Source organism: Diplotaxodon limnothrissa, linkage group LG15, assembly GCF_057381915.1.
Source record: "Diplotaxodon limnothrissa isolate DT_005_m linkage group LG15, D_limnothrissa_male_GT1.1, whole genome shotgun sequence".
In the NCBI taxonomy this organism is placed as follows: domain Eukaryota; kingdom Metazoa; phylum Chordata; class Actinopteri; order Cichliformes; family Cichlidae; genus Diplotaxodon; species Diplotaxodon limnothrissa.
In genome coordinates, this window is record NC_140610.1 from 28,153,715 (window position 1) to 28,169,551 (window position 15,837).

Genomic DNA, 15,837 nt, shown 5'->3' on the forward strand with positions numbered 1-15,837 from the left:
AGACCAAACTGTTTGTTTATCAGGCTGTAAATATGTTTATTTGTGCTGTGAAGTTTTAACATGGGAGTCTATGGGGGTGACTCACTGCTGTTTCTGCTGGATGTCATAGGAACTGCAGGTGTTTGGTTCACATGAAGAATGAGAGCTAGCAGGACCTGATCTGTTGATGGATTTAGCTCCTGTGGTTTTTTGCTTCTGATGCTTTCTGTTTTCTTCAGGGGATGAGGTCAAGCAGGTGCAAGTGGAGAAGGAGGAGCAGCTGGAAGAATCAAGCAGGAGGCTGATAGAGAGGGAGGAGGACCTGTTCAGCTATGACTCGGTCAATGAGGAAGAGGAGGACGAGCTGCACAAAGACTTCGAGGCTCTGCAACTGAAGCTGTGGATGGCCATCAATGACACCTTCACCCCCTCCTCCTCTGCAGGGGAGCTGAAGGTCCTGAGGAGTGCCATGGTGTCTATCCAGCAGCAGGAGGCGCAGGACCAGCGCTGGAGAGACTGTCAGGAGGAGCGAGTCCCAAGATGGCGTCCTCAGAAATGTCTCAGCATCCACAACATACTGCTCCAGAACATGGTGGAGGGCCGAATAAAGGAGGCTGCCAAAGACACCTCGGGAGGAACCGACTGGCTCTCTTCACCTGTGAAGAGACAGGTTAGTCACCTGGGAGGAGGTGTGGGAGGAGCTCTGCTGGTACTCAGTTTGAGCTGGATGAGAGTTTTTTTTTAAAAATTCAATTATTTATTAGATTTTACATTTTATAACAAATACAAAAATACAACAACCAAAAACAAGAAGCAAAAAATCAAAACAAAAACAAAAGAGAACAAGAAAAAAGCAAACAAAAAGAACAAAACAAAAAGTCAGGTAGACATGTAGGTGCAGAAATTGCCCCATTGTTCCACCAAAGCTTCCGTCACATGATCTTACCTTCCCAACATCTTTTCGCAAGTAAAGTTCCCAATCATTCTGGCCACATTTTAAGCATTTGAGTATAGGTGTCCTTTCAGTATTCCAAAATGACACAGGCACATGTTACTGGTGCAGTGCTTAACACTCTAAACTGGTGTTTATTTAATTGTGGCACCTTTCTTTTATCTCCTAGTAGACATAATTTAGGTGATTTGGGCAAGTTACAAACCTTCCATCCCTGCATATAATTCAATACAGTGTTCCAAACTGAAAAAACAAACAAACAGCGGGCATTCAGGGGGCATGTATCAGTACCTTTGGCTTGTTGGCATTTCCAACACAAGTCCTCTCTACCAACACCCATTCTATACAGCCTTGAAGGAGTATAATAATATATATTAAGATTTTTTACTGAATAAATTAAAATTATTCTTATTCAATTAAAATCCAGTTTATCTTGTTTTTCTCTGCTCAATGTTTGCCTAATCTAGCCATTTCAAAAGTATGCTTTAATAATCTATATTGGGCAGGACTAATCCCCCTTTTTGTTTTGGTTGGGACAGTCGATTAATGTTAATACGGGGTTTGATGAGAGTTTTTACCCTACTCCCTGTTCGATGAACCTGTCCAGGTGTGTCGAGTGGGAAGATGTGTGAAGGAAGACCTGCTGACGGTGGTGAGGAGGGTGAAGAACTGCTACCCTCCTCACATGGACATCATGAACCTCTACGCCGGCCTGTACCATCAGGAGTTCTCGGCCCACCTCACTCAGCTCACCGCTGCAGGGCTGGACGACGATGACTGCAGCTACCTGTTGTCCTGGGTCAACCAGTACTACCCACAATGAGTCTGTGTGGCACTGGGTGTGGCAGCGCTGCCCACAGGCCAAAGAGCAGAGTGCTAATCACCATAGCAACAACCATAACAACAACCCTGAAACAAATCAATGCGAACCTAAACACTTCTACTGAGCTTAACCATGACAGCAGAACCATTACTGGGGAGCCGTTATTGCAGAACTGTCACAGCAGAGCTGTTACAGCAGAACCGTTACAGCAGAGCCATTATTGCAGAACCGTTTCAGTAGAACCGTCACAGCAGAGCCATTAAAGCAGGGCCATCACTGCAGAACCGTCACAGTAGAGCTGTTATTGCAGAACTGTAGCAGTAGAAGCATCACAGCAGAGCTGTTACAGTAGAACTATTACAGCAGAACCATTACTGCAGAATGGTTACTGCAAAACGGTTACAGCAGAACCGTCACAGCAGAGCTGTTACATCAGAACTATTACAGCAGAACTATCACAGCAGGTCCTGTCTGAGCATCAGTCCTCTGCCTTACCTGAACACAGCCCAGATTCCTGCTGCGCTGTGAAACATTCACAATTATTTATTTAAACCATCAGCCAGACCTGTAGGTCCCAGTTCTGGTCCACAGGCCTTATCTTTATCCTCTCTGTAATAACCACTGGCTAGTTTCTTTTGCATGATCGTATTCTGTCAGACTCATGTGAAGGAGAGAAGTTAGTGTGTGTGAATTATGATCTTTGCTCGGTGTGGTCAATAAGACTTCAGAAAGTTGTCACGGTTGAGGATTGAGTGGACTCAAGCACGGAGCTGTGAATATAAGCAATGCGTTTATTTACAATGGATAAAGGTTGACAATAGTTAAAATGTGCAATGATAATAGTTGGTGCGTCCTCCTTCCCGTGCTCAAACCGTGCGTGGTAGTGAGTGCCAGTCTCTCCTCCAAGTGTTTTCTTGTGCTCGTGAATCCTCCGTCCCAGTTCCTAGTTGCACACAGACAATAGTAATGAATAACCAAAAAGAGCAGACAACACTGAGCAACATGAGCGGCTCGTAACATTACCAGGCTTAGTGCAATACTCCAGCGCTGTCGTTCGCTCAGCCACACCATTAAATAGCCCTGCCCAAGATGGTGGATGATTGGTAGCAGCTGGTGGAGAATCGGTTGCAGGTGAGGCAGCTCAGGGCCACAGCGCCTCCGGGTCGGAGGTCCCTCGTTGCTATCCGACCTCCGTAAACACCACAGCGGAGGGAAACAGAGCGAGAGAGGAAAACACACACACACATATACACACAGGCGGGTTGACCGGTCGGGGCACCGTCCGACCCTGACAGTACCCCTTCCTCTAACGCGAGCCACCCGGCGACCCACCAAACTTGTAAGGGTGCCGGTGGCAGAATTCTCTCACCATGGCATCATCGAGAATTGCGGACCGCGGCACCCAGGAGCGCTCTTCCGGACCATACCCATCCCAATCCACCAAAAACTGAAAACCTCTACCGCGATGCCTAGCATCCATAATGCGGGTGATGGAGTATGCCGGGGCGCTGTGGATAATCTTTGATTCAGTTTTGAGTGGAATGTGTTTGGTTGAGAGCCATACCTGCTGGCCCACCTGGTACTCTCAGAAAAATTATGGCTCTTAAATGGTTCTTCAGATGTCTTCATGGTTCTTTAAAGAACCATCATATGTCAAAGAACCTTTTTATTTTGTAGATGGTTCTTTAGGTACTACAAATGGTTCTTTAAAGAACAAAAGGTTCTTCATCCTTAGCTATCTAAATTTGATGGTGTAAAATGGCATACATATTTGTTATAATTATAGTGTGAATTATACTGTGTGTTTTGTTTGTGTACATGTGTGTGCAAAGGGGGAGGGCGGGTTACCTGGCAATTACCCTTTAAGAGCAGATGGTAGGAAACTGAATATTCAAATAAAAGTTAGAAATACTTGGTTAAAAATATACTGGTGGCAGGGGTGGGGGCCAAAGCCTAAAGACCCTACCCCCAACACCCCTAACCCTGCAAACCCACTGATCACAAATAATGTGGTAATAGAATATGGAATTTATTATTAAGACGTTTACTGTACTTTAGTTTTAAGTTTTAATAAAGTATTACTATTTTCTGTTTCAAGGCATTACTTTTGAGATTATTATACATATTAGAAAATATAGCAAAATGATAATACTAATTATTGTAAACTTTATAAACCACCCAGCAGTATGTAAAGTCAAATTATAAAATACAAGTAAATAACAATTGTACAACAGAATGTCAGTGTAATGAACACACTTATGTGTAGTGAACACACTTATGTGTTCATTATCGACACACTTACTTAGTTTTGACAAAGCGCACTGCTTAGGTAAAGGATCTGAGTACTTGTTTATCACTGAGCAATTTGTTAATATGTGTTTCGAGCCAAATAAATGACAGAGAGAGAGAGTCACGTTAGAACATGTCGTACTGTGGCAACCTTCCGAAAGAGAAGGGGGGCGTCAATTGTTGGGATGCACATGCGCAGACAGATTGTGCGACCGGTGGGCCTTGAACTTTGTAAGGGAAAAAACACTTTCTCACAGTCGGTGACAGCAAAGCGGATAACAGTCTTCAGTACCTGCTGGTCTTTGAAGCTCTGGATTCTGGGACTGTTGGAAAAGGTAAAACATTTTCATTAAAACCTTTTTACTGTTTTGTTTTTGTTACTTGTCATTGTAGCTTGCTGTTAATGCTGTGCTAACAACAAGGGTTAGCTATGTTAGATACGTTAGCCGCTGATGTTAACGCAATTTAGTATCCAGTATACAGAACTGTTTTCCTAACAAAACCACTGTTATAATTAAGTGAAGGTGCTCCCAGCTAATTTGAACCTTTGGCTTCTCAAATTGCGTGCTGCGTACATAACGTAATGTCAGCTAGACCGATATTAAAATTTATAATATTGTTAAAGTCACTAAAAGGGCGCATGAAGCCTGTTTGACATGAGCGCTGTGTCTGCTCTAGAAACTCTTACATTAAATACTCACATCAGCCTGTACTTTGCAGTCTGTAAGAGCTGTATAAAACACAGCTATGCGTAAGTGTTTTGAATGAATAGAATGTGACACATGAGAAGGTGTGTCTTTGACTGTTACTGTATAACTTATTTTCAGACTACTTGACAAGTTATGCTCCGGTCATTTGATGTTTCAAAGATAGATGATCTTTTGTGATATAGTTAAATTTTCTTTGTACATTTCATTTATCCACCATCATACATTAAGCCAAGAAGAGGTCATTATACTATACAAGTACTATACTATACTATACAAGAGGTATCAACGCTGGGCCAAAGTTCAACACGTGGTTAAAGTTTGTAATCCAGCCGGGGTGTAAATATCACTCAGCAACCAGTCGTAGAGATGAAGCAGGCAGCATCAACACATAAATCTACTCTTCCCAGCTTAAATCACAAGAGCATCTCTGACCGAAAAGCTGATTTTTCACATTTGCAAAAATTAATTCAGATTCACACTAATTCCTTTCACAGCTCCAACAAAATGAGGAAGAGGAGGGGGAAACACAATTAGATTGAATTACAATTGGATGGAAGTCGAGGACAAGGAGAAGGAAGCTTTGGATGAGGAGGAAGAAAAACAGCAGTAGCATCTTTAGGGATCTCTGTGATGTCATTGAGATTGGTTTCATTAATATGGTCCTCTCACAAAGAAAGATGACTTGTTTTAGTTCACCTACTTCCTGTATTAAATAGTGATGTGCAAAATGTTGTGGAAAACCACAGAGCAGGCACGTATAGGGCATCTGCAGGTAAATGAACGTCAAATCTCTCAGACTAAAATCTGTATTATACTTTTAGTCTTAAGACCATATGTTGTATATTTATCACCCTTATGATAAAACCCATGTCAGCCATTAGTTTATGGACTTTGTATTTTGAAGCCTCAACGTTTGCTTTATTGCTATCGCTATGTTGGTTGTTGTGAGCCTTTTGGGACCATATTAAGACAAGGGATCAGAATCTGAAGTCGTGCACACTACTGTTTCATTTATTGTGTATCCATAAGATTTGTACAGCAGATCCAAGTTGTGCCTTGAAAACAGGAACGTTGTCTGCATAGAGGAGAACTTTAATAGCAGGCTTGTATAAAGTGAAGCTTTGTGCTCACATTTGCTACAAACACTTGTTTTAATTCTGTCTCCCTGTTTTGATGCAGATTTCACTTGAAATCAGGCAAGAACGGGACTTTCTTTTTTAATGTGTTCTTGTGAATTGATTGTGTATCGCATACATTTGATTTGACTTTCTGCGAGACAACAGTCGTCCGCTGGCCAAAAAAGTTTTCCAAATACCTCCACGTGATCAAGCCTGGATTTAGAAAAGAATAGCAAAAAAAATCTGCACCTCCTGCTTTACATGCAATTTGTGTTTGTGTGTTTAGAGGTGGTGGTGAAAGGGGAGACCTTGGCTCATCCAGCTGGAGAGCCTGACCAGGAAGAGTCGAAAATTAACTATGCTCTTCCAGGGCACCCTGCAGACTCGGCTGCTGGCATTGGCGAGTGAGTGCAGCCGCCGCTGGGATGACGTGAACACCAAACAGGAGTCCATCACAGGTCGACCTTCTGAGGAGGGTTTCACTTTTCTCTCTTCTTTATAATTGACCCTTGTTTTCTCTCTCTCAGCTCCTTGTCTCAGAGTGGGAGGGATTTGAAGCACAAAGGGAGGAGCTTGTTGTTTGGTTGGGTGATATGGATGTCCACCTGAGTGAGGTTGACCACTGACAGGAAACACCTGTGAAAAACTGAAACAACTGCAGGTGTGGGGTTGTTTTGATATGACATATATTTGATATGATACATACGTCAGAGACATGGTCCTAAACTGGAATAACAAAGGACCATGAGTCCAACATGAAATTTCCCTTACATAACGCTGAAGTTCATTCATCATTTTAATCAAAAACTTGTTGTTGAAATATTTTTACTGAACATGCAAGCATCTGCTGATGAAAATGTGTTGATTTATTGGTCTGTTATGAAGCTATTGCTATTTCTAATCTGTTTTTATATCTTTCTGATGTTTTATTAATTAAGCAATACATGTATTAATTGTTGTGTTATCTATAGATATAGTATTTATATATTTTTGTTTATAGTATAGTAAAAATATTTAATTATTACTGTTTAAATGACTAATATGTGACATGTATTAGCTGTGATGTTGTGCTGAGGGTTAAAATGTCCTTTTGTCTTTTGGTAACTACGAAATGGCAATAAACCATTAATATACAGTGGGGCAAAAAAGTATTTAGTCAGCCACCGATTGTGCAAGTTCCCCCACTTAAAATGATGACAGAGGTCAGTAATTTGCACCAGAGGTACACTTCAACTGTGAGAGACAGAATGTGAAAAAAAAATCCATGAATTCACATGGTAGGATTTGTAAAGAATATATTTGTAAATTAGGGTGGAAAATAAGTATTTGGTCACCTCAAACAAGGAAAATCTCTGGCTCTCACAGACCTGTAACGTCTTCTGTAAGAAGCTTTTCTGTCCCCCACTCGTTACCTGTATGAATGGCACCTGTTTGAACTCATCATCTGTATAAAAGACACCTGTCCACAGCCTGAAACAGTCAGACTCCAAAATCCGCCATGGCCAAGACCAAAGAGCTTTCGAAGGACACCAGGAAAAGTATTGTAGACCTGCACCAGACTGGGAAGAGTGAATCTACAATAGGCAAGCAGCTTGGTGTGAAAAAATCAACTGTGGGAGCAATCATCAGAAAATGGAAGACATACAAGACCACTGATAATCTCCCACGCAAGATCTCATCCCGTGAGGTCAAAATGATCATGAGAACGGTGAGCAAAGATCCCAGAACCACACGGGGGGACCTGGTGAATGACCTGCAGAGAGCTGGGACCAAAGTAACAAAGGTCACCATCAGTAACACACTACAACGGCAGGGAATCAAATCCCGCAGTGCCAGACGTGTTCCGCTGCTGAAGCCAGTGCATGTCCAGGCCCGTCTGAAGTTTGCCAGAGAGCACATGGATGATACAGCAGAGGATTGTCATGTGGTCAGATGAAACCAAAGTAGAACTTTTTGGTATAAACGCAACTCGTCGTGTTTGGAGGAAGAAGAATACTGAGTTGCATCCCAAGAACACCATACCTACTGTGAAGCATGGGGGTGGAAACATCATGCTATGGGGCTGTTTTTCTGCCAAGGGGACAGGACGACTGATCCGTGTTAAGGACAGAATGAATGGGGCCATGTATCGTGAGATTTTGAGCCAAAACCTCCTTCCATCAGTGAGAACTTTGAAGATGAAACGAGGCTGGGTCTTCCAACATGACAATGATCCAAAACACACCGCCCGGGCAACAAAGGAGTGGCTCCGTAAGAAGCATTTGAAAGTCCTGGAGTGGCCTAGCCAGTCTCCAGACCTCAACCCCATAGAAAATCTGTGGCGGGAGTTGAAAGTCCGTGTTGCTCGGCGACAGCCCCAAAACATCACTGCTCTCGAGAAGATCTGCATGGAGGAATGGGCCAAAATACCAGCTACTGTGTGTGCAAACCTGGTAAAGACCTATAGTAAACGTTTGACCTCTGTTATTGCCAACAAAGGTTATGTTACAAAGTATTGAGTTGTATTTTTGTTATTGACCAAATACTTATTTTCCAACCTAATTTACGAATAAATTCTTTACAAATCCTACCATGTGGATTCATGGATTTTTTTTTCACATTCTGTCTCTCACAGTTGAAGTGAACCTCTGGTGCAAATTACTGACCTCTGTCATCATTTTAGGTGGGGGAACTTGCACAATCGGTGGCTGACTAAATACTTTTTTGCCCCACTGTATGTCTATGCTGTTGTTCTTGTATTTATTTTACCCTGCTCAAATTCAATTTATCTTACACTTTATTTTGTTGTTTTTTTTTTTTTGTTTTTTTTTTGCCTGTCCCGTTTGCCTCCTTTGCCATCAGAATTATTGTCTAAAGGCAAAGAAAGATGCCCAACGGATTTACTTTACCAAATTGACCATCCCAGCCTTGCCATAATGGTCCATTTGATTCATCTTTTATTGTTTATTTTATTTTCACTTGCTGAATACGGGACAGACTTGACTGAGGGAAAGAAGGGGAGAAAGAAAGAGGGAAAGAGAAACAGCTGAGAAGAGGGACGGGGGAGAAGGGCAAAAAACAAAAACCAACAGAATGGGCAGAAGAAGAAAAAAAGAAAAAGAAAATGCATATATCGATCACCTGGATCACCTGTTGAGAAAGAAAAAAGAAAACAAGCAGAAGAGAACAAGAGTAATAGAATAAACAACATCATGGGAATATGACAGTAAATGCTAAATATTAAACATTATTGTGCAGCACGTAAGATCAACAGAACACAGTGTGCTTTGAGGTAGGAGCCAAAAAGGGTGTAGTTTGTGGGTGTGATCACCCGTGTGTACACCTGTGAGCATGGACGCGCTTGTTTTGTTTTTTTTAAAAGGTTCTTTCATGTAATGATCTGCTAGAGGGTGTGGGGGGGCCACAGCCCCGTCCTCCAGGGCATGAAGCAGGTATGGAGGAGATCAAAACTCCAGACATCCAGAGGCCCTCAGAACACAAGAGACCAAGGAAGACCAACAGAGGGGCAGCCACGCCACTGTCCCAGAAAGAGCTGAGGAGAGTCCCAGATGAGGGTTCACTCAGCAGCCGCGGAGCAGAAGCCAGGGGGAGTTGCAGTGACGCGCCCGTGAGCTCCGCCGGCAGCCAGCCGTGCCTGAGTGACCGAGCCCCAGGCCGAGAGGCCGGGGGCACCCCACCTCCGAAGTGGCCTGAGCGAGCCCCAGGCTCCAGGCCCCGATAAGCGGCCGCCAAGGAGTGAGCCGGTGTGTACCTGGACGCCCATCCCCAGACACAAAGAAGCACCAACGCACCGATGTCTGAGGGAGTCTGCCACTGGCAGGGGAAGTGGTGGTGGGGGGAGATAGGCCTCCAAACCTTGGAGGGCCTGAGATGTCCCCAGAGAGGTGGCGTCTGATACCCAACCTGACATATAGACACAGACATACAGGCACACACAGATACAAACATCCATTCCCACCCTCATGCTCTCATATGCACTTACTCCACACTCAACCAATGTGGAGACAGACATAAAGAGACGCTGTACACACAATCACACTCCCCAAGCGTACTCTACGAACCGGGTCTAGGTACCCTTGCCCCTGGAGGGGGGAATTGCACCCAGACCCAGGTGGTGTTACCCTTTTCCCTGCGGCGGGGAGAGGCAGACCGCCCCGACTCCGCAGCAGCAGGGAGGCCCCACACTCCAGACCGCAGTCGGACGGCCAACTCCTCCTCTTAGCCCCCCCGCTCCAGCAGGCCGCAGAGAATGGGGGTGAGAGAAGACTCCAAACCTCCCTCCACCCGCTCATTGTAGTGTTGATGCATGTGTGTTCTAAGGTGCATTTAAAACCCAGGAGGGCATGGAGCTACCTGCCAGAGAGCACCAGGTACATTTTATTTTGAAAGATTTAAAATGGTTCTTTAAAGAACCACTCAAAAAAGGTTCTTTAAAATGTTTTTTTTAAAGAACCATTTGAAGGACCTTTTTAAAAATGGTGTCTTTACAGTAAGACCCTGACAAAAGTATTCTCTCCGTAAAGTATAACTCTGGTGTACTTGTAATCAGAATGATCCCAGCAATACGTCACACAGTAAGAACCTGGTCCGTGTTCTGAGGCACCTTGGAACCCACACAGGTGCTGAACTTTGTGAGGTCATCACAACACACAGCAGCTACCATTAAGAGACAGTCACGCCTTTAAACGAGGTGCACAAGTTCTGGTCCCGTTCAATGGAGTAGTCACAGTATCTGAGCCTGAGTTCAGATTTGTGTTTTAGGACTTTTTATGGTCTTTTTTTCCTCCTCCACAGAGCACAAAGTGCTTTACACAGAAAGGATCAGCTCATGTTACAGGCTGAAGAAACAATAAGAGACTTTAGCAGTTAGGTTAATTTTAGCTCATCAATAAAAAGCTAGAAGCTCTTAACTGACCAAACACTCAGTTTTATCTCACATCTATAAAGAATCCTTCCAGAAATTCCTGAATCCAGAACACCTTTTGGGTCATCCATCTCCTGTAGGGTGGTCACGCTAACAGAACCAGATACATTGTTTCATTTAATTTAGTTCAATTTTATATTTCTATCACCAAATCACAACAGTTTCCTAAAGCTAAAAACTCAATAATAAATAATAAAAAGAAAACAGAGAAAAACCCAACAATTATATGACCCTGCTTGAGCAAGCGCTTTTTGACAGTGGGAAGGAAAAACTCCCTGTTTGACAGGAAGAAACCTCCAGCAGAACCAAGCTCAGGTACACAGCCATCTGCTGTGAGCGGTGGGGGGTTATGGGAGGAAGATGGGACAAAAGACATACTGTGGGAGAGAGCTAGAGATTAATAATACCTAATGATTAAATGCAGAGAGGTCAATTTTCACATAGAGAGTGGAGATGAAACACTCAGTGCATCACGTCCTGCTGCATGCTCAATCATCCAGGTAAGAAAATCCCAAAAGGTGGATTCTGTTCATCTGGATGTTTTCAGTGGGAGAAATGACCTTGTAAACAGTATATTTGTATAATGACTGAAACTAGCACAACTGGCTGTTAAGTCAATTTCTTGATCATTAATATGCAAATTGTCAAGACCCTTGATCAACAACCACTGATAAATGGCCATGAGTACCATTCACAGAGAGTTGGGGAATGGCTGAACTCACAGCATTGTAAGATGGTGAAAAATGTACCCTTAGGCTGCCTCCTTGATTCAGAGATGGTCTTTCCCTTTTCACATAAATGGCCTCCCCTACTTCCCGCTCCCTCCTTGTCCAGGATGTGTACATCCTCATTATTGAAAGAGTGTCCAGTGGCCTGTTGGTGTGAATAGACTGCTTAGTCCTGGCCTGATGAGCTCTTCTGTGTTGCGCCACCTGCTTTACCTCTTTAGGTTGTTTGGTTTCCCCGATGTATAAATCATGGCAATCCTCCTGGTACTTGGTGGCCCAACACATTCACATTCACCAGGGAGATGCAAAGTGGCAGGTTAGCCTTCTTAAACTGTGAAATTTCCATCAGTAATGGGGGGCATTTAAAAGTTGATGTGAACCGTAAACCTACACACACTGTTCAGAATTTAAGGTCTTACTCTCATCATTCACTGGAGCACAAACTGGGTTCATCGGGACGCTACAACACAGAGCGAACACCATCCTGACAGGCAGAGCAGCCAGGAGTTTGTATCAGGAGTATCGGAATAGTTGAGACTCTTAGCACCGCGTCTCTTTGGCTTTCAAACCGCAAAACAGGCTGCGCCAAAAATTGGTCAAAACAGAAACAAAGCTATATAGTGTATGCTGTTAAGTAGCAGGAGGATTGCCATGATGTATACATCGGGGAAACCAAACAACCTCTGACTATCAAAAGGGCCTGGAAGCCTGTATGTAACTGCAGACTCAAGTGCAGAACCAAATGCAGAGACAACAGAGTAACTTTTGTACAAACATCTACATCTACAATCGTAGAGTTAAAAAAAATCCTAAACATCAACTCCATTAGCAATAACCCAATCATCCTTAATGGACGTCCTCTGGAGGAAGTACACTCTTTCAACTAACTGGGCGGCATCATCGACCAGCAACGTGGAACCGATGCAGATGTCAAGGCAAGGCTCAGCAACGCAAGAGTCGCCTTCATCCAGCTCAAGAACATCTGGCCTTCCAGAGAGCTGACCGAGACTACCAAGATCCAGAGATGGGCAGTAACGCGTTACTTTTAATGCGTTACTGTAATCTGATTACTTTTTCAAGTAACGAGTAAAGTAAGGGATTACCATTGCAAAAACGGTAATTAGATTACTGTTACTTTCCCGTAGGAATGCTGTGTTACTGCTTTACTAAAACCGTGATTTTTTTGCCAGAATGTCTCATGACAGTGACGTAAGCGAGTGCGACGTTCGTGACAACAGCTGTCTGCAGATCAACAATGGATCATATATCAAGTGCGGGAGAGAGTATGCAACGTTTAAAGCTTGGAAGTACTGACCTTACTTTGAGTTTGATTCCATAAAAAGTGACAAAAACATTAGCGTCCATTGTGGGTGGGAAGAAAACTTCTTTTTACACCGAAAAAAACCCGTAAACTTCCAAGCAAGCTCCGAGTGCGCAACGACGTAATGGGAAATTCACAGAGAAACTCGCGGATTCTTCCACTGACCGCTGTGCCACACCTGCACCAGAGCACACCTCCGCCTACCCCACTCCTGCTTTACAGGTGAAAATAGAGCAACAGGACTGCTAGTCTTTGATTTTATTTACTTTCTGCTGTGTTTTACTTGCATCTATTTGAAAGACTGAGTGCAGACACAAAAAATATTTTATTTTATGTGCTGGAATGTGCAGAAAATAGGTTTAAATGTTAAACTAATTTCTTCAAGTCAGAGAATGGTGCATATAATTTAATTTTTGCTTGATGCATAAAGTTAAAAGATTAAAACGGATAAAACAAGTTTAAAAAAAAGAGACTTTTCCATTTGATTACATTTTGTATGATGGATTATGCAAAAAAAGTAGAATTGGCTTGACAGATCTATCGTTTTATCACCTATTCAGGTTATAAATCATGTTTTTAAAAAGTAACTAAGTAACTAAGTAATTAATTACTTTTGAAAATAAGTAATCAGTAAAGTAACGGGATTACTTTTGGGGGAAGTAATCAGTAATTAGTTACTGATTACTTTTTTCAAGTAACTTGACCAACACTGCCAAGATCCGACTGTTCAACTCCAACATGAAGTCAGTCCAGCTGTATGGGGCTGAAACTTGTAAGACAAACAAACCTCAAACAGAGAAATCCAGACATTCCAGAACAGCTGTCTCAGAAGGATTCTCCACATTCGCTGGCCAGACACTATCAGTAACATAACCTATGTTGAACCTGTCAACTCCCAGTAGAGGAAGAATCAGGAAGAAAAAGAAGAACGGACAGGGAAATCTGCGCTTTCACAGATAGCACTTTATCAATAAAGAAGTGTAGGAAGTTTTCACAAATTTCCTGAGAGGACTCGACACCAACAGTCTGTGGAGCATGAAGGACCCTGTCAATAGTCTTAAATAAGACATGAGGCTTACGACAATTTGACTGAATAATAGCAGCAAAATGTTTCCTCTTAGCATCTTGTACAGTCTTCTGATAGGAATTCCAGTAGTTTTGTAATATTTGGTATGACACCTGAAGTAGATCCTTCTTCCATTTACTTTCAGTTCTCCTACACTTTCTTCTGGCAGCACAGAGTGTCTTCATTCAGCCAGGGTTCAGATTTGGCTTTAACTTGCCTAAGTTTAAAAGGGGCCACCGAATCTAAAACAGTTTGGCAGACTGAGTAAAATCATGTACTCAGCTCTTCTGTATCATTACATATGGAGTCAGGAAGGCTGCAGTTCTGATTAAAAACAATAGAGAACTGACCAGCAGAGGAAGGGTTAAAAATACGACAGCATCTAGCAACAACAGGAGGAGGATTAACTTTGGTACAAGGAAGGGAAACCTCAAACAAGACAGGCTTATGATCCGACCATACAATATCACAAACCTCTAAGTTAGAGACAGGTAGATTGTGAGTTAAAACAAGATCCAACGTGTGCCCATATTTTTGGGTAGGCACAGACAAAGGTTGCACAAGATCAAAAGAGTCAATAAGATTTAAAAAGTCCTTTGCCATTGGCTTGCCAGGGCAGCACACGTGAATATTTAAGTCCCCAGTAATAAGGACATGATCATATTTTGGCATAATTTCAGCCAACAGATCAGAAAAGTCATTTAAGAAGTCCTTATTGTATTTTGGGGGTCTGTAACCCACAGCACAGAGCACTGTGTAACAGCAACCTAGCTCAAACACACTCAGTTCAAAGCTACTAGGTGATGTTGATAAGGACAGTGGTTTACATTTATACTGCTTCTTAAAAACAACTCCTGCTCTGCCTGATATTCGAGGAGAGTTTAAAAAGCAGCAGTCATCTGGTAAGAGATCTATGAAAACGCTGGACTCACCGGCCCTCAACCATGTCTCAGTTATACAGAGGAAATCCAATCCTTGGGTCATAAAAAAATCCTTTAAAATAAAAGTTTTATTACTCAGCGATCTAGTGTTCATCAATCCAAATCTGGTGGAGGTCAGCGTGTTCTTGGCTGACTGCGAGACCCGACACAGCGGCCGCAGGTTCTGTAGGTTTGCACCGCGCCGACGAAGATGAGGGAAAATCTTTCGCGGCTGGGACATCTGATCCGAGCCAACAACGGGCACCAGCCAGGCATCGATGGGCTCCAGAGAGCATGGAGAAAAGACATGGCGAAGCACAGATCCACGTTCGTTCCAAGGAGCTGGGGAAGAGCGCACCAAGTATGGCTTAAGTTTCACGAGCAGACAGCTGCGTTTGCCCCGGTGTCTGAAACGCTTTCGCTGTGAGGCTGGGGCCAGGGTCCAACAAAGGTTAGCTGGTATCCCAGATACCGCGCGCCGCACGCCGCACGAGGCCGCTTTGTAAGGCGCTCATATCACCAGTGGCGAGACCCGCGTTGTAGGTGGCGGTCCTGGCGTTCACATCAGTTTTCTCTGATGGACTCTCCATCCACAAATGCACATTGGCCAAGAGTTGGGAATGTCTACTAATGTCCGTAGACTCATCAAGTTGCAATGCAAACCTCCCACTGAAGCGTATCTTCTCCAAAACCACACTTTTGATGTCTGCAGACATGTCATCAATACGTCTGGCAATTGTGTTATCTGAGAGCAGGACTTTTTCGGGGGCTATTTCTTTAACTGCATCAGGTCCGAGCATCTCATTCACAATGGCTTTGCAGGCAGGTAGTGTATTAATGTCTCTACTACGGTGTGGTTTTTTTGCTATAAGTTCAGCCACTAAGTGGCTAGCTTTGAGAGCTCTTTCAGACACCTTTGTGTTTTTTCTCAGTAAAGTTGTTTCTCAGCGTGTTCAAGCAGGCAAACAAAATAGTCTCTGTTCTTGTTTTGAAGTGAGGGATGTTTT

The 15,837-nt window shown here is 43.2% G+C and overlaps 1 protein-coding gene across 1 annotated transcript in view; it reads left to right on the forward strand.

The window, feature by feature from the left end:
- Window positions 1–15,837, forward strand: part of LOC146617701 (tumor necrosis factor alpha-induced protein 2-like) — a 63,344-nt gene that overhangs the window by 11,581 nt on the left and 35,926 nt on the right. The window contains exons 3-4 of the mRNA XM_085373205.1: window positions 219–649; window positions 1,539–1,750. Of these exons, the coding sequence (XP_085229331.1) occupies window positions 219–649; window positions 1,539–1,750 (643 nt within the window). The remainder of the gene's footprint in view (window positions 1–218; window positions 650–1,538; window positions 1,751–15,837) is intronic.